A 25,128-nucleotide genomic window follows, 5' to 3' on the forward strand; every position below is an offset into this window, starting at 1 on the left:
TAAGCAAGGCTTTGGGAAGTGAGTCGTTTCCAGTAAACAGACACTGCGTTCTGAGTGAGTGCCAAAACAGAAAAGGCTTGAAGATCCAGCTGTTCCTTTTGGTGCTGGTTTGGCTGCATACATCTGCTGATGCCCAGATTCTTCCAGATAGTTGCCTTGGAATACTGTTCTGCTTTTTCTTCCTCCCCCGTTTGCCTTGTTAAATGTTAATAATAATAAAAGTCTTTAAGTTTAGTGGGATGATTACCAGGGTACATATATTGTTAGTTGTCTGGAGTATGAAGTTATCTTGTGTTCAATGACACTGGAAGGAGAGTCTGTGCCTATAACTTTATTTTTCTAAAGGAGTCTTAAAGTGTAGGAATTCTTATCAGTAACTGTAATTTCTTTGGGTCCCTTTTGGGACCAAGATTCAGTTTGCTTGTAGTCAGCTGTAAGCTGAGCTGTATTCATGCTGTCTTATGTGCACTTGTGGCATGTACATATAAACCCTTTGTAGTCTTATTGCTTGAACTCACATAACCCCTTTTGAGGGGAAAGACCTGAGTCTGTATATTGCTATGGATAAACATGCAGCTGAGAATCACGTGCACACTGGGTGTGAGAATACTTCTAAACAAGGGATTGTATTGGAGTTTCTAGCAGGCACATCCTTAGGTATGTTCAAGAAATCTGCGGTACACAGAGGAGCTGCTGGCACTGCTGTTGGTTCCCTTGGCCCAGCTGAAGAAACCTCTGTGAAGATACTGTGAAGAGGTTCCTGCCATCAGATGGTAACTGGTGTGTGAAAAAGTATGTTTGTTCATCCCCCATCATCCTTCCTGTCCTGATTCCTTCAGGGTTGTGATGGGGAGCCTGGGGTGGGCTCTCCTGCTCTACCCCTTGCTCTCCTACAGCTTTATGGGTGGACTCCACAGGTTTCTGTGGGTTGAAATTGTCTGCTTTGCCCCTCGAGGGGAAACAGATGTTGGTGCTTTGTGTTTCGTGTTTCTATTTCAGTGGGAATAAACACCCTGCAAGTAGTGCAGGGCTGACAGTGAACCTGCCTGGAGGGAGCTCACACAGCTCTCCTCAAAGAGCAATGGTGTTAAGCAGAACAAGTGTCTGGGGGTGGGTCTAAGGATACCAAGTGGTGGGAGGGGATTGCTGCTTTGCCATCCCAACACTTGATGCGCAGAGTGCTTTCATCTTGCACCTACATCTAGCACAAACAAGTCAAAAAACACACAGCAGTCTTACTCCTAGTATGGGTGTGCTCAGGATTGGGTTTGTCTAAAGGGAAAACTGAACCTGATGGCATTTCCTGCATGAAGTGCAATGACAGATTAGCTACATGTCGGCTTTATCCCCCTGCCTTCCATGCCAAAAAGCCTCTAGCAAGTTTATACTTGTCAAATAAATATGATAACAGGGCTTCCTGGAAAACCATTTATCTTTCTTTCAGCCTTTCGTGGCTTGGTTCAGCTGCTCTTTGTATCCCAATTAATTACTGTCACAAATGATTACATGGGGCTGAGGTGCAATTAGAATCAGCCTATAATTGTCCCTAAAAGGGGCACAGATGCTTTCACAGATGGGGATGAAGCTGGTCAATGTCTCCAGCTGCATTCATGCTATTTTACTCTGTTAGTGTGCTGACATTAAGCTTTCAGTGCTGCATGGTCAGGATGAGAGCATGTTGCCTTTCACTGAGCAGTAGTATAGAGAGGAGTCAAACATAGCCATCAAGATCAAGGGATCTGAGTGCTTTCTTTATAATCTGCCCTAATTGCAAAGTAGCAAACAGCATTTTGGCCTCGGTATATCCATCATATTGGCTGTTATCTCATGGGAACTGACTGCAGTGTTTGCCCTAAGGGCCATCATTCTGTGAGAGCATAATATCTGGGGAGCACAGGGGGTGACAGCTGCTGGCAGCAATTATGGTGTTCTTTCCCACCTGCTTGAGCTCCGCATGCTCAGACTGTGTGTATGTTCCTTCCTGGGCTGCCTTTCTCTAAATCCTTCCCAGCAATGCAGACAAAGAGGCAGGAAAGTTCTTTATTGAGAGAGCACTTTATTGTGATATTCTGTGCAGTGTGATAATCCACTGGGGTTCAGGAAATGCTGCTGTAAGAAGTATTTTCAGTCAAAGCCTTTAATACTGTCTTGTGCTTGTAGTAATGCCTTAGCTCTGCTGTGTGTTGTATACATAGGAAGATCTGGGCTAAAGAAGGGAGAGGACAAACCATGGGTGGAGATCAGAGGCCCTGGTAAGGTGGGAAGTGATGATGGCCAAAGCCCAGCCAGCAGCTCCAGTTGGACTCAGGGAGGTAATGCTGGCTGATAGAGGTACCATTGTGTCAACTGGATTCAAGTGACAAAAAAGGGGTAAGGTAGAATGTAATATTTAAATGTAACATACATAAAAATCAACTTTAAATTTAAAACAAATGCCAGCCCATCTGGAGAGCGACCGTTTCATTATGTGGCTGGAGTGGTTTTTGATGTGGGGCCCTGGTTTCCATCAGGAGAGCAAGAGCAGAGGTAGGAGTGAACTCTTGGTCCTACGGGAGTCACCTGTGTGTCAGGTCAGTGATTTCAGGGGAGGTGGGGCCCACCCTGGTCAGTGGTGGCCCCCATGTGGTGAGGGGAATTTTCTGGTAAATAGAATACAGCTGTAGTGCTGGTGCCCCAGAAGGCAGGTGGGGTTAAGCAGCCTTGTCCCCTCCCATGTAGCCCCCTGCTCTAATGGTCATCCATGTCTGGGTACAGGAGGAAGCCCATGAAAGTGGAATCATTGATGTTGTCAGCGTAGACCCCGTTGTTGTCGCCCTCCCCATACACCTGGAGCCAGACCTCATCCCCCGAGCTGAGGTGCAGCAAGACAGAGCCGCTCGCTTGGTCAACGTTGTTCTTCTGGAACTGGTCATAGGTGAAAATCACTGCCTTGTCCTTCTTGAAAAGGCTGACCTTGACATCCGTCATGTAGACCGTCAGGTGGTAGGCGAAGAAGTACGTGCCAGGGATGATGCAGATGAACTTGCCGGTGCTGGCGTCGTAGTGGTTCTGCTCGTTGTAGAAGATCTTGGTGAAGCGGATGGGGACGTTGGGGTGGGGGGCTCGCTCTGTCAGCCCCACGCTGAAGGCAGAGCGGTACACATAGGCACTTTCACCCTTCTGCCCCTTCATCCCCATGTGTCCTGGAAATCCTCTTGGTCCTTCTGCACCCGTGTCACCCTTTTCACCTGTGTCACCTCTGGCACCTTGTAGACCTGGGGATCAGAATTTGGATTGGGATCTGTGTTTGCCCTTTTCTGTTAACCTAGTGCCAGAAGCACAGAGTGGCCATGGCATGATTGGCTGCCCAGCAGCATGGAGCCCAGTCTGTCCCATGTGGGCAGGCTTGGTGACATTTGTGCCCCATGGTGTGGGATGTCTCCCCCAGGTGTGCCAAGCTGCTGATAGCTGCGTGTCTGGGGAAAGACTGAAAGAACAGCCATCAACCTAACTCTTTGCCTTAGGCTTTTTAACCTTCATTGCTGGAGTTGTTCAAAAGCAATCTGGACATGGTCAGCCACTGCTTATGTGACACACCCACTCAATGTCATGTGTACTGGGCCTGGGGCTCATCCTGGGACTGCCCATGGGCTCCAGCACATATATACCCCAAGCTTCTCACCAACCTGGCTCTCCTTTGTCCCCCTTTTGTCCATCTTTTCCATCCTTGCCATCCCTTCCAGGCAGCCCGTTGTGGCCAGGGTGTCCAGGTGCTCCTCCCATCCAGTTGGCACATGGCATTTTGGGGTCAGGTTGGTCATCCTGGGCAGCCACCTCAGTGCCATGTAGAGCCAGCAGCAGCAGCAGTGAGCAAAGGAGGAAACCTGCTGAGCTCCTCATGGTGAGTTCCTGAAGTGGATAAGGGTTTCATTAACTTTTAAAGGATATAAGAGAAGTGATGAAAATCCCCCACCCCTGAACATGAGCATAGTGAGAACTCAGAACCCAGCTGGCAGGACTGGGGATGTCTGGGACTGGTTTATGTGCAGAGCTCTGCTCAGTTAGCAGTGATGTGCTCGATCTTCCATCTGGCTGATTCAACAGTTGGTTGGGAGCACAGATTTGCATTCAAATCTCAAAAGCTTTTGTTGCCATGGGTTGTTTTTTCACTGTACCTACGGCATGCTAACCCCAGTGTAATGCAAACTTCCTCTTTGGTTGTATTGAGTTAGGATACTGTTGTTTTTCCACCTGAATTGTGGTTTTGGATTGCAAGAGCGCGCCTTGCGCTGCTTCTGGGTACCACGGAGTCAGACTCTTCTTTAATTGAGCTACTTTGCTCATCAGAGTCATTAGCACATGGAACTGGAGGTGTGGGGATGTGCCGTGTTCAGCCTGACAAATTGTCCTGAGGCTCTCAGAAACTGATGGGACCTTCACGTGCTTTGGATCAGGCATTCGGGTAATGGATATCTATAAATGCTCATTGCTGTATTGTCCTGCTCTCCATGCAGGAATTGTTCCCTGGACTAAAAAGCAGCCTGTTAAAGGGAGTGGCACACTTAAGAGATGTGAATTGCAGCACGGCCACTAGAGTGCCCTAGCACTATAATTCTTTGAGAGAAACAGTATTTTAGAGCAACTCTGTTGCAGAGTCGATTTTGTTTTTCTTCTGTATACCACTTAAACGTTGTCTTTTCAGTAGTTTCTCATCTATGGCGTTGCAGCTTCAATGCAAGCTGAACTGCGAAGAGGTTACCATGAATTCTGTGCAGCACACAGAGCCTGGGGCTCTCCTGGCTGTGGGCTCCAGCACTCCGTGGTGGGGATGAGACCCCTCTGGGGGCATTTCTGGTGCTGAGTGCTGTGCCTGAACCAGTCCAGAGACTACAACCTGCAGCTTATGGGCAGAGTGGATGAGATGTCTGTACATCCCACAGAAGCCCTGGGGATCAAGGTGGTGTGTGTGCATTTGGGTGCACTGCAGGATGGCCAGTTTGCTGTACTGAACTGTGCTGAATGGGGCACACAACTCTTAGGACCCTACCCAGCTCCATGTCCTCCCCATTGCTATTTGTGTTTTGGAGACAGCAGTTCTCAGGCATGAGAATGTCACTGGTGCCTTTCCAGAGAAGTAGCAGGTGAACTAAGGAGATCTGGTAGCATTCAATAAATACAGAAACTGCCATGACAATTAAAGCTCACATGCATTATCGTAAACTTGTTCATTTAGCAGCAGAAATCAGAATATCACACAGAATAACAGTACCACTCAGAATTAAAGTTTAACACAGATATATACATGCACAAAATGGATCAAAAAATGCCATGTGTGCTTTCCACCTCCTGTGGTTCCCTCAAAGGGCATTAGTTGGGCTATAGAGTATGCAGCCCTGTGTTCCTTTAGTGGTGCCTACAGGCAGCACAGCATGTTCCTTGCTGCTGTCACAGCACTGAATTGCTCTGGGACTCAGCCCTGGGTAATTCAGGTTTGTGCCAAGGACCGGGTGCAGCTGTGTGAGGTCAGGAGCAAAGCCAGTCCTGCTGGGGCTCCTTGCAGGAAGAAGTGGCTCCAGAGGTGCCCCTGCAGTGGCAGCAGCAGAGCCATGTGTGGCTGCCGTTCCTGTTTTTGGTTGAGGAGTTTGGATCTGTAAATAGTATTTCTGGAAACAGGAGTGTGAGTGTAAGGGAGATCTTGGATGAAGATGATTGTTATCTCTTCTGAGAATAAGGCTCAGAGAGATATCTTCATGTGATGCAGAAAGTTTGTGTGTGGTTCAATTGAAAAGAAGAGCAAACCCAGCATTTAGGAAGAAGGGAGAAAAGTCATGCTTACCGCTCCTGGGAGTCCTGGCTGTTGCTGTAGTCTCCTTAGGAATGGAGTCCGGACAGCACAGCACTGTCCCTAAGGGCACGATGAGCTGTTCATTAAGATCCCGTATTTTCCATTTGCTGTTGCAGGCACTGACTTAACAGTTGGGTCTTCCCATTCACTTTTCCAGCTGTCACTTGTTTTTTGGGGCTGCTTACACTGTCCAAGGTATCAAATTGTAAAGGTATCCATAAGAGAAGAAAGAGCAGTTTGGGGATTTGCAAGGAATGCAAAGAGAAGTGATGTTTTGGGGAAGTCAGTGCCTGAAAGCTGGTTTGTCTGGGGCTCAGCTCTTCCAGGTGCCTGTGAACAGCCACTGCTCTGCGTAACTTGGAAGACTTCTCTGCAGCTGATGGAGAAAGGGCGTCTACGTGCTTGTATTAACACATTTGAATGTGGGTGATTATTTTTTTCTGTTGTTGTTCCAATGTGTTCGTAAATGAATCACTGTGTGAGAAGTTTGTGCTTCTCCTTTCAGCAGCTGGAGCTGCTGCTGCACCAAAGAAGGGAATAGCTGGGATGGGGCAGTGCTGGCAGAGCTACACTGCAGTCAGAGCTGGGCAAACAAGCTGATTCCTGCACGAGGCAGGACTCGTGGTAATCTGAAAGCTGGCTGGCTGGGGGAAGGCAAGGATATGTGTAATAAATGACTTTCTGATGCGTAGGCATTCGATTCAGCTAGGGAAAGGAGCTGTAGTATTAAGGAATAGGGTGAAAAAGGGTGGAGCCATCATTGAGCTGCTTGTTTGCTTTCTTCCCTATTTTGGTTGAGCTATTGGTCCAGCATTTGAAGAATTTGAACTTCTTTTTACTTGACAGTGATTTTTCCGGGCAGGGTGAAGATTCAAATCAGTCCTCCCTTATCCAGTAACATGGGGCATAGAACTGCTTGGAGTTTAGCTGCCTTTCCCCAGCTGGGATCTATGAAGATTTCAGCTCCCAGCTTTCATAGCCTCATGCTCAGCCTGGCCTTGCTTGTTCTCTTAGGTCCAGTCCCAGCCAGCAATAATGGACAGTGGACCAGAGCCTTCCCTTTGAATTAAAAATAAGCTTGGAGTTATATTTAGCCATCTACAAGAGCAGAGCAGGAGGCTCATTGTCAGCCAGGCTTGGCACGGTCCGCACTGCTGCATTCTAGGGCTGAACACTGTGCCCCAGGGACGCCTGCTCCGAGCTGTCCTGCCCTGTGCCCTCGTCTTCCCCACCACCCTGGATACCGCACGTACAAGGGACAACAGCCCTCATTTTGCTAAAAACAGTGAGCACTGTTTATGTTGTCCAGCAGGCAGGCTGACAGGCTGTAAAATGCTATTTTGGTGCAGCTTGTGCACTGTGGATGGATGGTGCGCTGTGCAGGAGCATGGATGCCAATCCATCAGCCATCCCATGTGCACAGATGGGCCCTTCTCATACTGCTGCTTTGGTAGGGGCACTCCTGCCAGGCTCTGGTGCCAGTGTGTCCCCCTCCTTGGGGACCACAGTCAAACTTCCCCAGACCCATGGAGTACGACTTGACTCCTGGCAGGGGCCTTTGGCACATTGATGCTTCTCATGGCAAAAAGGAACATCGAGATGTTTGTTCAGGCCCTGCCAGCTCCTACCCTCTCCTATGCAGGCTGGCAGCTGTGCCAGGTACTGCTCCTTTCAGCACAGCCCAGTCGTGTCTGAGGTTTGTTCTATGGTAGGGAGCAGAAGAAAGATGCAGTGAGAGCTGCCGCCCCTTGCAGCAGGTCAGCCTGCAGCCTGAGGTCTATCTGTATCCACTCAAACACGTGGTTAAGAGCAGACAAATTATTTATTCATAAATGATTTCTGACTAATATAAGCATGGAGAAGAGCAGCTTTCTCTGCTGACGTGAATTTCTACGTTGCACAGCCAGCTGTGAGTTTTGGACAATAGATGGAGCTAAGAGCCCTGGTGGCTTGGATGCTGTGTGCTGGGCCTTGGCAGAGCCAGGTGAGGGGCTTTGCTTAGCTCTGTGCAGGGTCGGGTGGGGAAGGCAGAGGGCTTGAGGGTGGCCATGGACACATGTGGTTTGGTGGGACTGCAGCTTTGGTGGGGGATGTAGTTTAGGTGGGGGTGCTGGGGCAGCTGCTGGCGGTGCCTGCTGACAGAGCAGCCATCCCTTTGCAATCCTTCCTTCAAGATCACATCCTCCTATCTCTTTTCTTCCTGTTGTGTAAATGTGCAGGAGTCATTTTTGTCCGCCGTTGTTTTTCCATTCACTCAGGTTTCGACCCAGGGCCGCAGGCTCCGGTGCCCTCTGCCATGCATTAGCTGCCTCCTGCTCTCTGCAGCACAATCAATGGGGTTTTACAGCATGACTTTTTGGCAGGGTGCAGGCACTGGTGAGCATCCCTGGGGAGCTCTGGTGAAGGAAGGCGTGAGGAACTTGCAGCTCTCCCCAGAGGCAGCACTCCTGGGCAGCAGGTGGAATTTCAGGCCAGAAACCCATCTGCACCCAGCTTCATTGTGTTCAGCTCTGTTCTGGGACTGGTGTGTCAAACCTGGGAGAAGTCACTGGAACAGCCTCAGGCTGGGCTTGCCAATGGAAACAGGGTGTCAGCTTTTTTCCATGAGGTGGCAGAGCATCACATTGAGCAGGGTCCCAGCACTGCCCTGAGCTGGCTCACGCAGTTGCTGTGCTTCTGGCACAGGTTTGAGCTTGTTATGCATCAGCGCAGTGACTCTTTCCACTTGGACTGCCTCAAGTAATGTTGGGTTTAGAGACTGGGTTTAAATCCTTCCACCTTCTCCGTTCCCGTTTCTCTGGCACTTTTCTGCACATCACCACTGTGTCACCCCTTGTGTGCTGATGCATGTACTGTGAAGCATAGCCTAGAAGCAAGGACAGGGTTAACAACAGGAGTTATCAATCTTACATTGTCTGTGAAATGAAATATTATTGTGGAGCACATTTCATCACGGAGCTGTAAAGCTGATCAGAAATGAGAGCTGTATGGTTTTGCTTTGGGCATTTCAGGGTGTAAATCAGCACAAGGCACCGTGGGAAGTTACACAGTCTGCTGCATCTGTGACACTTTTGATGGGGTGTCTCCTTATGCTCAGGAGAAAGCATTTATGGTTGCCGCAGGGCTAATGCAAGGTTTATGGTGTCTTTAATTATTCATTTTTATAAGTGCTTGTTCTCCTGACTCAAACAGCCAAAACCGCACTGTGACCAGCTTATCAGTAAATTGTTCTATTTTTCCTGGAATCAAATGACTTTGTTCCTGCTGCAGACCTTGTGTCCCTTTCACAAGGAAGACAATTGAGTGACTATGCCTGTGAGTTGCTTTGGGCTATCCCAGTGCATTGAGTTCTTCTGGTTCAGGAAAGCACCTGTTGGCTCCCAGCCCCATGGTGGCATCTAGTATGTGCCTGACTGCATGCTGGGAAGGCTGAGCAGAGTATGACCACTGCACAAACAGCACAGACTTTATGGGATCTGGGTGGGTGTATTCAGTGCACGGTGAGCACCACAGTAGTCTGTGCTCAGGTAGAGGCTCATTTCCAAGGTGTTTTTCCCTGCATCATGGCATGGTGCTTGGCTGCAGGGAGGCCAGTGCTGGGAGCCCCAGTGCAGCCTATCTGGGCTCAGACCTGCATCCATGGGAGATCATCACAGGGAGACCCCGCAAAGCTCCCCTACAGGACGGTGTGCTTCCTGGTGCTCCTTTATAGGATTTTAATATGGTTTGCATGCTGCCTGCAGCCAGGTGCTCCTTGCTGTGCTGTTTTCTGTGGATTAGGTTCAACGGTATAAGTTCACCTCCTTTTGTACTTATAATCCCTGCGAGAGTGGTGACTATAATAGAGACCGTTCTTTCTTGCTGCTTCCGCAAAGCAAGTGCCAGCTCCCTGCTGTGCCTCTTCTCAAACGACACACAGACGTTCTCTGAATAGCAAAGAGGGGGAGAAAAAAAATAGATCTGAGTTGTTTCTTTCTTCAGATGGCTGCACAGCTGTCTGGCTGAAATATCCCCCCAGACCCTTCCCATTCTGATTTGTGGTTGCTTGGTTCATGGGGGCTCTGTGACTGGGGCACAACCTGCCCCCCATGGCTGTGTGTGCTGCTGCTTGGCTCTGTATCTGCGAGTACTGTCACCCGGCTGCAAGGCCGCTGATCATTGCTCACAGCTTTGCAAGCTGCTCTGGTTTGTGATGAGCCTGCAAACGTCAACATATGTTTGTCAGAGATAATCAGGCCACTTCTGTGTGTGGTGACTGTTGCCTCTTTTGTTGGAGGGCTTTCCACCTTCCTCTTGGCATGCAGTCCCTTTTCCATTGCCTCTAGAAATAACTGACTTGGCTTAGCTGTTTTTTGTGTCTATTTGCCATGGTGCTGCCCAGCAGCTCTGCCACTGCCCCAAGGCACTGACCTAAAGGAATGCTCTTCTTTCTTCTGTTCTTTCACACGGCTTCTCTAGATTTTCTCGTTGCTCTTCTTGCTCTCCTGTGCTGCTCACCTGCTGGCTTTTGCCCCCTTCCTTCTGCACGTTCATAATATGTTATTTGCGTGGGTAGGAAGTGGTCTGAGCTGCAGCACATCTGCATCTGCACATCCCAAAGCTGCTTCTGCAAACCATTTGGGGTTTCGGTTCTGTCCCACCATGGCTTGCTGCCATCCTGCTCTCTCCAACAGGAACTTCAGGCTGGTGGTGTCCTCTGTGCCCTGCTCCCAGCTTCCACAGCAAAACCTTCAGCTCCCGCCTGTCACCACAGATATGTCTGTGCTAAGCATAGGGAAATTTTCTGTTTTGCATGCACCGGGGGAAGGATTCTTGTCTTTGAGCCATGTGTTCCAGCCCTTCCTTCAGCTTCTGTTTCTCAGTGTGTGCATATCAGAGGGGCAGGATGGGGGCTTGCAGCTTCCCTGTGTCACTGAGGACAGCTTGGCACCCATCTCCTGGCACCCACCTCCCAGCCCCCCCTGCTGCAGGTGTTCCCCTCTGCCTGCCCTGCAGGTTTTGGAGCAGTACCTGGCACATCCCACTGAGGGGTCCCCCCACCACCCAGTTCCTCCGCAGCAAAACTCTGCGGTATTTTCACACTTGTGAAACCAGCCTTGCTTCTTGCAGATCCATCAGCCCGCAGGTAGGATGCTGGTTTAGCCTTGTTGCCATCACTTGCATGCTCCTTCATACAGCTTCCTGCTTTTCACTCAGTTTGGTTTTGCAAACACTTCCCTGCCTCGTTCCACTGCTGTGGTGTCACCCTGCCCTCTCACCCTTGCCCTGACCCCCCCTGCGTGCTTCCTGCTCCCATGTTCTAGCAATGCCTTCATTCCTGTTACATTTCTAAGCCTGTTGCAGCCTGGTGAGGGGTTCCCCTGACCTTCAGAGGAGCGTGGTCACTTCAGCACTGTGCTGTGCAGAGCAGCTCCCCCATAGACAAGCAGCATACAATGAGAACATCCTGCAGCTATTCCTTTTCAGACCAACGTTGCACAACATCGTGTCAATGATTAACACAGAAGTTCTGCACTTTCATAAATGTAAAGCATCACTGTTCATTGAAAGGAAAGAAGGAGTCACGGAGTGATGTGACATCCCCATGTGTCATCAGTAGTTTTGTTGTATGCCAGCAGTTGCAGTGGAACCAGTTCAGCTGGAATCATGCTGGTCATCCATGGCTGAGGATTTGGTTCCTGAATGCCACCCAGTTCTGCTAATGCTGTAAACAAAACAAAAAGCTGCAAAAAGATGCACTTGGTAGAAACACAGAGGAATGGCATACAGCTCAACCTTTTGAAGCCTGTTGGCTTGTTTCTAGTTCTCCAAAAGAGGAGGGAAGCAATGACTGTTTCTTGAAAGAAAGGAGAGGGCTGGTAGGAGACCGGGCATGGATGGAGTCAGCTCAGCCAGGCTCCTACATCTCTGCACAACATGCCCCAGCTGCAGGTGAAGTGATGCTGGGGCTGCTGCTTCTTCCCTTTCTCTGCATGAGGCACTTTCTGTGTTGAAATTCTGTGTTTTCCTGACTACGTTACATCACAGCTTTCTGTCTGTGCTTTCAGGATTTCATAAGTGGGGTTTGGCAGCACTGCCACTGACTATTCCTTTGGTGAGCCCTTTGTGTTACAGCACAGAGCCGTGAGAGTAGCTCTGTTTGCATATCACCAATGGCAGGTGCCGACAGCTGGATGAAGTGCCATCACTGCCACAGCACAGAGCCATTCCCCTTCCTGTGGGAGATGTGTCCCCAAAATCTTGAGAAGATGGCCACCAACTTTATTGTCCCAAAGGACAAGTGACCCAGGGACAATCTCCTCCAGCAATGTGGCTCTGGGACATCTGGCCTTCAGGAAATGAGCTTGTAAGGAATTAACTGCAGGTCCTCATGGAGAAGTACATCCTCCTGTCCCTGCGTGCTCCCGACAGCTCAGCCAGGACCACTCAAGCAATGCTCAGTGTTACCCCAGCTACTTTACGGCTTGCAGTGTGGACAGGACTGGAGTTTCCTTCCAGCAAGATGCTGCTGCTGCAGGTATTTAAAGATATTTCAGTTGCACTGTGAACTTTAACCTCCCTAAAAAGTAGTTTTCAGCTGCTGGCAGGTTTTGTAGCAGCAGCAAAGGCCTCATGTTCCCCTTGTGCTGTGGTGCAGCCTGTGGGACTCCAAGAGCTGCCTTCTTTTCTGCAGAAGAGAATGTCCTTGTTTGCTGGGTTATCAGAGCTGATGGACTTTTCTGGCTTTAAGCAAGATGATCACAAGGGGTTGGAGGAGAGAAGTTATTTATATAGTCTGGTTTTGTTAAGCTTTAAAACATACAGGTTCCTCTTTTCTCATTTTCTTTCCCATTTTCTACTTGCACGAAGCCAAAGCCAGCAGCAGCGTGCATTGCCCTGTTGAGATGCTAAGCACAGGGATTGTCTGGGTGTTAATTGTCTAGGTGTGGACACTCACCTGTGTGAAGACAACAAAGGAAATGATGGCTGGATGCAGCTGGTTCTACATGAACTGAAGCATGGCATGAGAAGCAAGGCTGGGGCTGCTCTCACCTGCCTGCTGTTGAATGCACTGCTCTGCTGAGCTGCCAGCAAGCCCAGTTCCAGCTCTTGTTCTGTTCCAGCTGACAGGAGCAAGGTGCCAGCCTGCACTCACCACCTGAGTGGGCAGAAAGTGAAAAATATCTGGCCGACAGGATCAATGCCGGGCCCTTCCCTAGGCAGAATCCTGGCCTCAAGTGAGGTTTTACTTCCTCATGCTGCAACCCGGTGACACAGAATTTTCCAGCAAAAAAGGGATCCGCCTTTTATTTTTTATTTAGACGGGGCTGTGTGTAGACTTGCATTTGTAATGTTGTCTGCAAGTGCAAACTGAAACAATTGAACCTTCTGGTTGTTGCTGGGAAGATGCAGTGTGCCAGAAGGGATTAAAAATCCCTCCTCATGGCTATTGCTGCCCAGGGATTGCCATTTCTGCGCCCATTAAATGTGCCACGTGTTTTATTGAACGCCTACATCACAACACTAAGAGACATACAAAACGGGCACAATGAATCACGGCTCTCATAGCCTCCCTTAGCCCCAGGATCTGAATCAGGCTGGCCAAGGAGCGAACACTCTGGCTTTACTGCTGTTTTCCTTCACTTTTGCCCAGACCGTGGGAATGCAGACAGTAAGAAGCATCTTGTTATTATGAGATCCAGGATGCAGCAGGGAGATGGCACCGTGCTTGGGACAAACTCTGTTTCTTTAGGGTGAAAACAACCATTTGGGGTACATAAATCAGCAGTGGGAGCAGAGTGGGACATGAAGGCTATAGGAGACATGTGGATGTGCCACGGCAGCAGGGATGGTAGGGCTTGGTGATGTGACCCATGGGGGCAAGCTGGGTGTACTGGCACTGCCAAATGCAGAGGGAAGCAAGGGAGATGAATAAAGCCTTCAGTATATAATAGACTGCCACGCTGCACAGCAATAAACTGCTCTTCATGCCCTCTGGGGACAGAGGAGAAATTACACTAACAGATTTTGGAAAGACAGTGGGAGAAGCTCTCCAAGCGCAGGGTGATTCAGCCCTGGCAAAGGCACAGGTTGCGACATGCACATCAGTGGCTGTCAGCAGGGCCTGGCTACACGGGGCAATGAGGATGGACAGTGGGGATTTGGGGTCTTCTGAACTCCCACTTCCATTTCTGCAGCTGCTTTCACTGCCCTGAGGCCAGACCCTTCAGGAGAGGTTTCCTGCTTTGCTCAAAGTGCGGCCACCTGTGCAGGTCTGCTGGTAGCAGCTCGGTGTTCATCAAGCTGTGAAAGCTTTGAACAAAAGAAATCGAAGATAGGACTGAATAGAAATAGGACTCGGGACCACCTCGATATGCCTCTCCGAGGAGTCCTCGAGGAAGGTTTTGGAGTTGGATAAGAGCACGTTCCTGTTCCAGCAGGGCAGATAAAGGAGCGCCTGCTCCCCCGCGGTCACCCTGCCATTGCTGCGCTGCTGCGGCGCGGGAGGACGGCCCCAACAAAGGCTTGGCACGGCTTTGTTCCGCTAAGGAGAGCGGCACAAGGTAGGGATGGAGCCAGGCGAGGCAGCCCCCTGCATCCCCCGCATCCGTCCCGGCTGCCCCTGGGCAGGGTGGGGCAGGTGGGTGAGGTTCCCCGCGGAGCGGATCGTTTCCGTTCATCTTCCCGTTCTGTATCGCTTCCAGAGCCGGGAAACGTTTTGCTCTTCCATGGGTGGTCCCCTTCCTTCCCCCGGCAGCGTGGGGTGAGATCTGGGAGCAGCGGGAGGGGGGTGAGCGGTGCCAGGAGGCGTGCGGCGAACCGGGCGTGTGCCTGCTGCGCTACCGGGGGGGCGCCGGGGGCTGCGGGGTGGCCGAGGGTCCATCAGTGCTGCAACAAGGAGTGCACGGGATCCGACCTGGGCCTCCGGGCAGGGACTTGGCAAACTCAGCCCGGCCTCAGGTCCCGTAGGGACTGGCAGGGAGGCTGAAACTGGGTCGGTGCCGCAGGGCTGTGGTTTGGCAGGACGCGGTGCGCCTCGCAAGCGGGACTTGGTGCCTGCGTGCTCAGAACGGGCGGCAGCTCTGCCAGCGCTCTCTGCGATTATGATACGGGTAAGATCATTTTTTGCCGCCCCAAAGCCATGCGAGCAGGGAACGGCGTCGTAGCCACAAAGGCATTTCTGTGGGAGGACGGGAACCAACCTCCCCCCCCCTCGCCGCCCGTCAGGACCCCCGTGCCAGCACATCGCCGTGTCCCGGCACCGCTCCCAGCTCCGCACCGTGACCTGGCGATGCGCAACGAGCCCCGGCTCGGCGCTGCCCCACGACGCGCAGCGCCAACAAAGGGGCGGCGGCGGTGCAGGTGCCGGGAAGGCGGGGCGGTACCGGGGGGGTGTGTCGGTACCGGGGGGGTGTGTCGGTACCGGGGGGGTGTGTCGGTACCGGGGGTTGCAGTATCACCGCCGGGAGCGCGGCCCCGCAGTGCCCGCCGCCCCGGGTGCGTGCTTGCAGCGCGGGGAGGAGCGGCCCCGCCTCCGTGAGCCCCCGCCGTACCGAGCAGAGAGCGGCCCCGTGAGTGCTGCGGAGCGGGGTCGGTGCGATGGACGGAGGCGGGAGGGACCGCTGGGTGTGGGGAGAGCGAAGCGTGCGATGTGTTCTCGGTGATGCTGCTCGCTGCTGTGCTATGGGGGAGGCGGAGCGGGACAAAGAAGTGCCGCTTTCGGTGGTAGCTCCGTAAGTTTGCTGCGGCCGGCTCTGACCGTTGGAGCCCGGAACGGACGGGTCCCGGAGCGGTGGCGGTGCCCGGAGGTGTCCGGCCGTGGTAGCGGGCTGTGCCGTGTGTTTAGGGTGGAACGCGCGGCCATCTCCTCCACCTGGTTGTTCCCCGTGCTGGCGAGTGTGTCTGTGAGGCTCCGATAACTCGTTGCAGATTTGTGGGTTCGGAGGTGTGTCGTCGTTGGCCGAGGGCAAATATTTCTGCGGTCGGAATAGGAAAGTGTGTGAGTGTCGGTTTGTGGCGGCTGCTGGCAGTGCTGTACTGCAGGGGCTGGAAACGAATGGGAAGACGAGTCCCAGAATGTGGCTGCCGAGGGTGCAGTGATGAATGGCAGAGAGGATCCAGCTGGTGATGCTCCATAGCTTTGGCTGCGTCCTTAACGGTGAGGGCGCAGAGCAGTGTGAGCCGGAGCCCAACGGGAGCTGCCCGCCCTGCTCCGCGGTGCTCGAGGGGTTTCACTCTGTTCTCATGAGCTGCCGACCCGGCGCAGCGGCAGCTGTGTCAAGGAAGGATGGTGCAGCAGGGTCACGGTCCTCCTTCCTCCCTTACGGAAGGGCTGAGCAGCACGTGCAGCCCCGGGGGTAAATGTCATTTCTCTGTTCTCAGCTCGGCATTTGGAAAGATGACAATGAAAGATCTGACAGTATCACTTTGATGATGTTCTGTGACATGTGTTGGCCTCTTCAGTAGCCCTTGGCTTTACTGAAAGTATGTAAATCACAGTTCTGCAAAGGATTAGCAATCAAAGAGCATTATGTCTGTCCTAACACAGCCCTCACAGTTGCTCACCTCCATCCCACTTCTGGAGCTCTGGAAGGATTCTCAAGGGCAGGAACTGCACCAGAGATTGCTCTGTGTTCAGAGAACATTAGAGGTTAATTCCTCACTGCTTCAGGTGTGCCTGGAGTTGGTGCTGCTCGGTGATGCGCCTGGGGTGTGTGAGCTGCAAATGGTGCCTTTGAATGTTCCTTTAGTTATAATTGTGCTGATTAAAGATCTGGAACATGAAAGGAGGTGCTTTCAGGATGAAGCGCTCTTAGATACGTAGCCAACGGGAGTCACTGTTATCAGATGTGCTCATTGTGTAATTAAAAACCTTGGAAAAAACTTACTTAGGGCGTTTGTTTATAGGTAAAATGCAGGTTCCTTGCCTTTCTTAGCTCCACTCAACCTCCAGTGAGGTGAATCATAGAATTATGCCCTGGGTTGGATGGGTCCATCGAGTCCAAAATGGTTCTGCATCACTTCTTGCTTTAAGGCAACACTTGAGTTGTTATCTTTTATGGTGATGTCAGCTCTGTAGTTTAAAGAACTACCAGTAACAGGGAGAAGTGTTTGTGTGGGCTTCCCACCATGTGCCATTAGGCTGCACACGCTCCTCCAGTTGTGTTTATGGATGCCAGCTTTGGGAAGGCTCTCCCAAGTTGGAAGAGACCCATAGGGCTCATAGAGTCCAACATATACTGATGTTTTCATTTGCAGACATCAGGGTATCATGTAGTCTGGCTCCTAGGAGCTCATGTGTAGGAATGCAGCAGGGCTGCATGGCTGAGCATCTCCAACCTGCGGAAGCTCTGCTCTCTGGGGCTTTGTCCCTGCAGGTCCTGGGCGGTGCACCCGCTGGGTTCAGGTCTGCCCATCCCTTGGCACTGCTTGGCAGGTTCCTGCTGTGTTTCTTCCTCGTGTTGGGCATCTGAAGGCACAGCCCTGCCAACATGCAGTCAGATGATGCTTAATAGTTGCTCATGATCTGCTGCTCACGAGTTATCAGAACCTCTTTTCTCAAAAAAGAGAAAAAGAAAGTTGCACAGATAGCTGCAGTGTGTTTTGTTCATTCCTGTGTCCTTGTGAAAAAGGGCTTTTTGTGAGATATTCATTTAAAATAGAAGCACTGCACAGACTAATCCCCCCATGCCAGCAGGATGCTGAAGGGCAGGGAGCCTCCGCTTTGTCCCTTTTGCTCCTGTGCCCTGGGTGCCCTTGCCTGGAGCGGTGCCTCTGAGCGGGACCTGGCAGCTGCTGGGATGCTGAGCTGAGCAATGCTGCCTTGGTTTTGCTGGCTATGCAAATGCACAGCACAACTTCTGAGCGCATGTTCAGGCACTGAGCAGGGACAGCATCTTCAAGGTGATCTCTACCTGATGCCTGCTGGCTTGGTGGGATGGGGCAGGCATTCTGTAACACTCGGTCTCTCTCCTGGGGCACAAAGTGTCTGGGTTATGTGGAGCTCTTTGGTAAGGCCTGGTTTGTACCCAGCCTGTCATGTGCACCTTGCGTGCAGATGTGCTCTTAGCAGCTCCCTGGTACTGGTGTGTGTGCGTGTCCCACAGCCCTGGGTGTGGCTGAGGCTCCTGACCCTCGGAGAAGCTGGAAACAGCCTCCTGCCATAAACTGTACATCTGTTCCTGCTTATGGTGAGTGGAGCAGTTTGCGTCTTCAGCTGTAAAACTTTGCAGAACAAATGGATAGAGAGATACATGTTCTGTGTTCTGGCCTGTCTTCTGTACCATTGTAACGCTGCATCTGCTGGTTAGCAAATCAGAGGGGATCAGGTCAGTTCAGATTTTCTGCAGGTACCTTGTGTGCACCGACAGAGTTCATGGCCTATAGCAAGCGTGCTGACAATGCAAAGGGACATAAAGGACAATAGAAATTGTCCTGGTGATCTTGCAGCGATGACAGCTGGCACTGAGACGGCTCTCCTGGGGACTGGAATTGGTCCACGGTCATAGATTTCCCCCTGGAGATGACAGCTCTTGGGGGGCTGCATTTATCTTGAGACATCATTTAACTGGCAGTGCTGGAGCAAAAAAAGGTTTTGTGTTTTCTGGATTCATTTGCAGGACAGAGCTGTCAGGAGGCACTGCTGGCTGAAGGGCAGTGCAGAACACCCTGTGCCTGCTGAACAGAGTGGCTTGGGCACAGAGCAGCCCACTAACAATTACTTTGTAAAAATAAACCACAGAATAAATAAATCACGAGATTTCCAAGGGTCCTCCAGATCCTTCACAAACTTGAACCCTATTTGAAATGCACTTTGATTAGAGAAGGTATCTTCATGCTGTGACTTGTGCTGACAATCAAGATTGAAACTTCAGGCACGTTCCTGTGATAACTAATCTGGGATGTCCAGCTTCTTGGTTGTTTCTTCTGTTTCTTCCCCCCTTATTTTTCTTCCTTTGCTACAGTTCTGTGTAACTCCAAGATTTTACTTTGGTCCCAGAGGGGACAATCAGTGCGTTATTTCTTGTCTGTCCTTATGACCCAAGCTGTAATCCTGTAACACGTTGTGCTAGCAGGAAGCCCTAAGGAAACCAGAGATCTGAATGCGCAGGATTATAGTTGCTAGACTCAAACTATGCTTGCCTTTTTATTAGGTTACATTTCAATATATGTGTACATTAGTACCCAGCCCAGCTTTCCTTCCCCCAGCAGAGACTCAGCGTGAAGAACTGCTGGGTGCTGGGCCCTCTACCAGCACTAACAAAAGCCCTGGCTGAGGCTCCTATGGGCTGATGGTTTGGGTGAGCTTGGCTGAAATACTGCACGTGTTTTAGAAGGGTCTGGAAGGTTCTTGCTGTCTTCCAGGACACAACATACTGTGTCTGTGAATTTAAAGCTTGTTTCCTGTTAACAGCCTTTCAGCATCACTAAGGTAATGTTTACAGAGGTGTGAGCAGCATTTGGAAGAGGGAGCTGAGTTGTAGATCTGGTATTGACCAGTGCAGAGGTGGTAACTTAACTGACAGTGGGCAAATTTGCTATGGATTTAGTGTGTCAGTGGAAGAAAACGGAGCTTTTCCTCCTTCCTGATGGTGCTCTTGGCACCTGTTGTGCTGGGGGAGCAGCAGTCTTAGCAGAGAACCAGAAAAACACCAACTCAAGGAAATAAGAGAACAAAAAGGATCAGGTATGTCAGAGTCAGTGGTGGGTACTAGGGAGGCACAGGGTGGTGGGGAAGAAGAAGAGGAAGGGAAGGAATAAGGGCAACAAAGATGGGGCTCAGGTTGGAGGAACCAGGAGCAATAGTCACGGGGGTTCTTTAAGACTGAGGAGGGATTGAAATTCATTACTTGTGCCTGTAATACAAAGGGATGATTTGAGATGTGAGTGCCGAGCTGGATAAGCCAAAATAACATTACTGGAAGAACACTTTAATTGAAGAATGACTCGCTTGATGTGTTAGTCAGACTGTCTGCTCGTGAGATAAATTGGGGACGAAGGGATCGTTGGAGTTTCCTGGCTGAGCCGTCTTGAAGTCTGGCCAAATGGGTAGTTCACCTATGGGCTGAGGAGTCTGGAAACATGACCAAAGCTTGGCTTTGAGCAATGGCCCCACGTGCTGTATGGACATCTGTGGTGTGGGCTGTGCTGAGCCCTTGTCCAGGCATGGGCTTATGGGTCATGAGTCTTTGGGGGAAGAGATGTGCATGGAAAGAATCTCATTTTCTGTGGGTTTATGTGCTACTTGTTATAGCTGTCACTATTTGCTCTGTTACAAGTGTGTGTTTTGGCTGGGAATGTTGTAGGTGCTGTGGCTCAGCAATTTCATATGTGGTTAGCAGTGCGTTCTGGAAAGTCAGTGGGAATTCCTTCAAGTCTGCACCTGAGGAAAAATCAAGTTCATTGCCACGTGTGGTGTTGCTGCCTTCCCTCCCTCTCTTGCTGGAACCCCATCATTCTCCATTTGCCCTGGTTGGTAAGGGTGGTACAGCAGCTTTTGCTGTGGTTTTGATCCTGGGAGAAATCCTGCAGTAGTTCTCTCCAGGAATCTGTGGGCGAGTGTATTGGTTCACATGCATAAGCAGTGTGTTAGGAGTTCAGCAGCCTCTGGTTTTTGGCTGAACTGCTGGTAAGGAGTTCATCTTGTGCTCCATCATCACCTCTGTGCGATGCAGTGGGCTCCTTCAGAGGGAAAGCACTGCTGTGATGCAGTGCAATGCATGCCTCAGGGTTGAGGAGCTTTCCCTGTTATGGTTGTGCAGTCAGATGAATATTTTATTAGATATTTGTGGGTTGTTTAATTAGATGGATAAATAATCGTATCCTTTAGTCTAGGGAGAAAAATTCAAAGAATGTGAATTTTAGAGCTAATCCTTAATTAAAATTTGATGTCAGAAATGGTGTTAAGTTTCATGGTGAACACTCTTCAATTGAACTCTGTTTAGTTCACCCTGGAAGTGAATGAAAATGAATGAAACTCGAGCTTACCTGAGCTAAAAATGAGGGGCCGTACGAGGTCATTGCTGCATATTAACTCATACTTTTAAAATATATGGTTGCCATTCATTTGGTTTGGTTCTTCCCATCTGTCTCCATGCAGACAACACTCCAGAAGCATGACTTGTTTTGAGGTATTGGAGAGATGCCTTTTTCCTTTCCCTTTCCCCTGTTTTAAAAGACTTGTGATGGCATTTGGGGATGTAACAGCATGAAGTAACAACAATAAACAAACAGGATTTCTTTTACCAGAATGCAGTGGAGTGTTTTCCTCTGTCAGAGCAGCCCTGGGGCACTCATTGAAGCTGAGGAAGGGTGGAGGAGACATAATTTATGACCCGTGGAAAGAAGAGTAAAAGAACTAATGATAAATCATTAAGGTTGGAAAAAGCTTCTAAAATCATCTAATCCAGCCATCTACCTACCACCAGTATCACCCACTGACCATATCCCTTGGCACAAAGGCAACTTCCCATCCAGCAACTGCAGGTAATCCTAGCAGTGCTGGAGCTGGTGCTGTAGGTAGTTATAGGCACATTTGGAGAATATAATTTGGGAGCCCTGCGAGCACTTGGGATCTCAGCTGGAAGCTGGGCTGCTGGCTGTGTGGGTCAGACCATGCCAGGCCATGTGCGTGCACTGGGAACTTGCCTGGGGCAGCGTAATTATGGGAGGCTGTGTTTTTTTGGGTGGATTGTGTGCACTGACTTGCTAAATAGTCTTGTGATTAGTGTCTTATTTAAGAGGATTTTGGGACACGTGCTGTAGTGGCACTGTGTTTCTGTTAGATGTAGGGGAGAGGTTAGAAAAACGAGCTCTGTAAAGGCTGTGCTTCTGGCCAGGCCTGTGGGGTATGTGCTGTGCATCACTGCTCCACGCTTTGTCTATGGGTGGTGCAGGAGTCAGGGAGCCCTCATTTGCATGGGGCTTTATAGTGGCTGTTTCTGAGACTTGCTTAGGAGCCCATAATTCCACCCTATGGGTGGTTTCTTCTGCCCACACCATTGCAATAGGAGCTCTAACCTCCTGGCTGTTTTGCAGCCCACAGTTCATGACCAGCAGATTTGGTCCTCAGTAAAGTTTCACCGATTGCTGTTTGTACGCTGTGCAGTTTTACTTGAGCACAGCTCATGTTTAAAGTCACTGCTTTTACCACCCTGTTCCAGTAGTCCAACAGTTTCTGATTAGCCTGTCTGGCTGATGTGACTGTCTCACGTGGTCTCCTTAATTTCTTTCCCAGGCCAGGAAGCTCAATTAGAAGTGAGATGAGGGCATGAAGAGCTGCTTGCATGGCACAGATGTGGCAGTGGCTCATCTGGACGTCACCTGTCCACCCCCTTGTGACTGGAAGAGTTTGACAGGAGCTGCTGAGGACAGCGAAGGATCCTGGAGATGAAGGTGATGAAGTTTCTTCCCTTCCCTTCCCCTCTTCTTGCTTGCACAGGCTTGGCAGTGAGAGCATGGCTGCTGTCAGTGCAGTAAGGTCACATGTATTCAAAGCCCCTGTTTGCACTGGGATTGCCTCATGTTGCATGCAGAGTTGGGATGGGGGTGAGAACTGGGAGGGCTTTCTGCTCTTTCTATTGCAGCCATCCTATACTTCTTGTAAAGCAAAAGAAAACACTGATTCTGCTTTTTTTCCTGTGTGCTTTTGTGGATATTGATACATACTAGCTAAGCCTCAGAGGTAAATGTCTAAGTTCCAGCTGGTTATTCTGACTTGCACAAAACTCCTGTGTGTGCAGAGGTTCCTGCTGGTTGGGATTTCCCCAGCAATCCTTGGGGATGCTGCTTGTGTTGCTGGATCAGAGAGTTTGAGCTGGCTGGGTTCATGGCTGACCTCAGCTGGCTGTGCCTGGACATCTCTGTGCTTTCACTGCTGCTACCCCTACACTTTTCCCCTCTCCTTCTCTTTCCTATTGACAACCCACCCTTATCACACCCCTGCAAGCATTCATTAACTGTTTCCCTGAATAATTAGCTAGTCCAAAACGTCTGTACCACATAAGGAATATTTCTAGAGCTCTGTGCTTTAATGTGGGGCCTCATTAGTTCCATAATTGTGTGAATGGGCTACCCTTTGGTATACAATTAGTGTATGCTGTTTAGCTTCCTGGTTGCACTCAGCAAGGCTTTGGGTATCCTGACCAGGAAGATTCTGGTGCCAGGAGCCCCCTGGGGGAGTGTTTGGTTGAGCTCTTTATTTGACACCACATTCTCCTGTACAAAGGGAAAACAAAGGGAAAGCAAACTTGGTAAGGGGATTTTCAGAGGTGGCTGTAGCTATAGGTGTTGGATTTGTGCCTGTTCTCATGCACAGAGAGACTCTGAGAGGATTTCATTGTCCAGCTGCTTTTTTCAATCCTTAACTTCCTGGTGTAAAGAATGCCAGATGAGGGGGGCTCTGCCCCCTCCCTGCTTCCTCTGTCACTGGAAACATGCTAATCTTCCCTCCTCTGCATAAAACCTGCATTTTTAACATGGAAAATACACCCCCTCTTTCTTTCCTTCTGGCCAAGAACGCTTGTGCCTCTCAGTGTTGTGTTACCTTTAGCATTGCAAACCCAAGAGCTGCAGTGCTGGGAGCTGTGGGGTGGCTGTGTGTGGGGCAGGCAACACCTTGCTCCTACCAGGGTTATGGGGACCTGGAGCAGGATACCCAGCAGCTGTGGGAATGCAGTGCTGGAGATAGATGAGTGGGAAAGAGGAAGGGCACAGTGTGCTGCCTTGGGCATCTTTGGCAGCTGTTGTGTTTGTGGGGCAAGAAGGAAACGGAGCCGGAGATGGCTTCTGCTGTGGATAAAGGGAGCAAATAAAGCAGGTCAGCCGCAGAGCATTTCCTCTCTAAAACACTGGTTTTAGAAACGAGGGTTTTCGTTTGGGTTTGGTTTGTTTCCGTGTTCCTCTATGAGAACCCTCAGCTCATGGGACAAATAATTGTCTTGGGGCGTGGCCTTGGGCTTGCTGGGGAGCAAGTGAGATCTAGGGGGGCTGCAGTGTGTGGGAGTGGGACTGGGCCTCCATGGGGAGGTCTGGCAGCTCAAGGTGGCTCTGTCTGCTCCTGTGAAGCCTAAGTTTGCAACAGTGAGTGCTATTGTGGCCTTGGTTGGATGCCAGCCTTTAGGATAGCAGAAATCTAAGGCCAAGCTGACCTCTAAAGCTCAGCTTTTGCTTTGATTGCAGAGGTGTTCATTCTCTGAACCGGTTGAGTGCACTGGGGACTTTCCTTCCATTTGTGCCAGGACAAAGCCTTCATTTCCTTTAGGAATGCTGAGAAGTCTTTCTGTTGGACAGCCAAACCTAGTCCCCTATTACTAAATATGGCTTTGGATGAGGCAGCCTGGTTAAGGCTGGCTTATAATTTGCAAAGGCTGCTGGGGGAGTTAAGTATTTGAAAGTCAGGGGTACGTTTGGTCTGCAGTATCTTTACCTCTCAATCTGCACAAGCCCCTTGTCAGCAGTGACTCTGTGTTTAGCCTGTCAGTGTCTGAAATGGAAAAGGGCAGTTTCTCTTTCCTGCTCATTTGAAATGGGGAAGCATGAGCTAAAGCTCACCCCAACCCGTGGCTCCCTGCAGTGGCTGGGGAGAAGCAGAGCCCTACCCACTGCAATGGGAGCAATGCCCTGCACTACCTGCACCACGAGGAGCACAGCAACATGTGAGGACAATCCAAGGCTCAGTGTGCTGCATTCACTTCAGCATGGTTCTGTGGGGTGGATGTCTGGACCAGCTGAGCACAGCAAGTAATAGCTTGGACCCAGAGCTGCAATACTGTTCCCTCTAAAGGGTGATGCATGCATAACAGTATTGTGTAAGATAACAGAGAGGCTCAGTATGTGTAAGGTAATGGAGTAATTAAGTTTTGCATAAGGTAACGGAGCAATTAATGTTGCGTGCTTGATTCTGCCAGCTCGTCTGGGCCGTTTTGCTTCAGGATGGCTCCGCCAGTGCTATCAGTTTTGGGCAGCCTTCTGGATCTGGAGCTGGCTGGTCTCCTGGTATCAGCCTGCTTCTGCCTGATTGAGGTTTTTGCTGTCTCATATTCATGAGGTCTGTGCCAAAGTCCAGGGCTTATTCACTTCTGCATATGTTATTCTGAAGTCGTGGTGGTGTTAGTTAACACTATGCAATATCAGGGTTTAAAGCGTATGTGCTTATGTGTAAACATGTTTCAATGTGTTTATATTTGGTTTTACAAATATGCATGCATGTTTATTATCTTTAGATATATAATATGGCAGTGCTCTTGGTGTGGGTTAGAGCTGTGCTCTGCTCTGGTCACTGCATAGCAGGTGGCTTGCTTGACTTCTTTTCAGGTTTCCAGATG

General features: G+C 50.3%; 2 protein-coding genes across 16 annotated transcripts in view; one reads left to right on the forward strand and one right to left on the reverse strand.

Annotated features, from left to right (window-relative positions):
* Positions 1-2,036: 2,036 nt before the first annotated feature.
* Positions 2,037-5,858, reverse strand: ADIPOQ (adiponectin, C1Q and collagen domain containing). Its single transcript, XM_015871312.3, has 3 exons — positions 5,816-5,858; positions 3,666-3,888; positions 2,037-3,254 (listed from the first exon to the last, which is right to left on the reverse strand). The coding sequence occupies exons 2-3, from the start codon at positions 3,877-3,879 to the stop codon at positions 2,728-2,730; spliced, it is 741 nt and encodes a 246-aa protein (XP_015726798.2). The 5' UTR covers positions 3,880-3,888; positions 5,816-5,858; the 3' UTR covers positions 2,037-2,727.
* An 8,011-nt stretch (positions 5,859-13,869) lies between these two features.
* ST6GAL1 (ST6 beta-galactoside alpha-2,6-sialyltransferase 1) overlaps positions 13,870-25,128 on the forward strand; it is a 30,170-nt gene continuing 18,911 nt past the window's right edge. The window contains exons 1-3 of one of the 15 annotated variants that reach the window (XM_085512797.1): positions 15,293-15,375; positions 21,053-21,180; positions 22,041-22,198. The gene's annotated coding sequence lies outside the window, so the exon portion shown is untranslated. The other 14 variants (XM_085512792.1, XM_085512798.1, XM_085512790.1 and 11 more) reach the window with 14 other exon arrangements.

Source organism: Coturnix japonica, chromosome 12 (assembly GCF_054131305.1).
Source record: "Coturnix japonica strain WE chromosome 12, WE-NBRP24, whole genome shotgun sequence".
NCBI classification, from domain to species: Eukaryota; Metazoa; Chordata; class Aves; order Galliformes; family Phasianidae; genus Coturnix; species Coturnix japonica.

Bases quoted from the DNA above. Each gene is read 5' to 3' on its own strand.
- ADIPOQ (XM_015871312.3), bottom strand. From the start codon at position 3,879: ATGAGGAGCTCAGCAGGTTTCCTCCTTTGCTCACTGCTGCTGCTGCTG. The intron at 3,255-3,665 runs GTTGGTGAGAAG...TCTGATCCCCAG, and splicing joins GGGGGACAAAGGAGAGCCAG to GTCTACAAGGTGCCAGAGGT.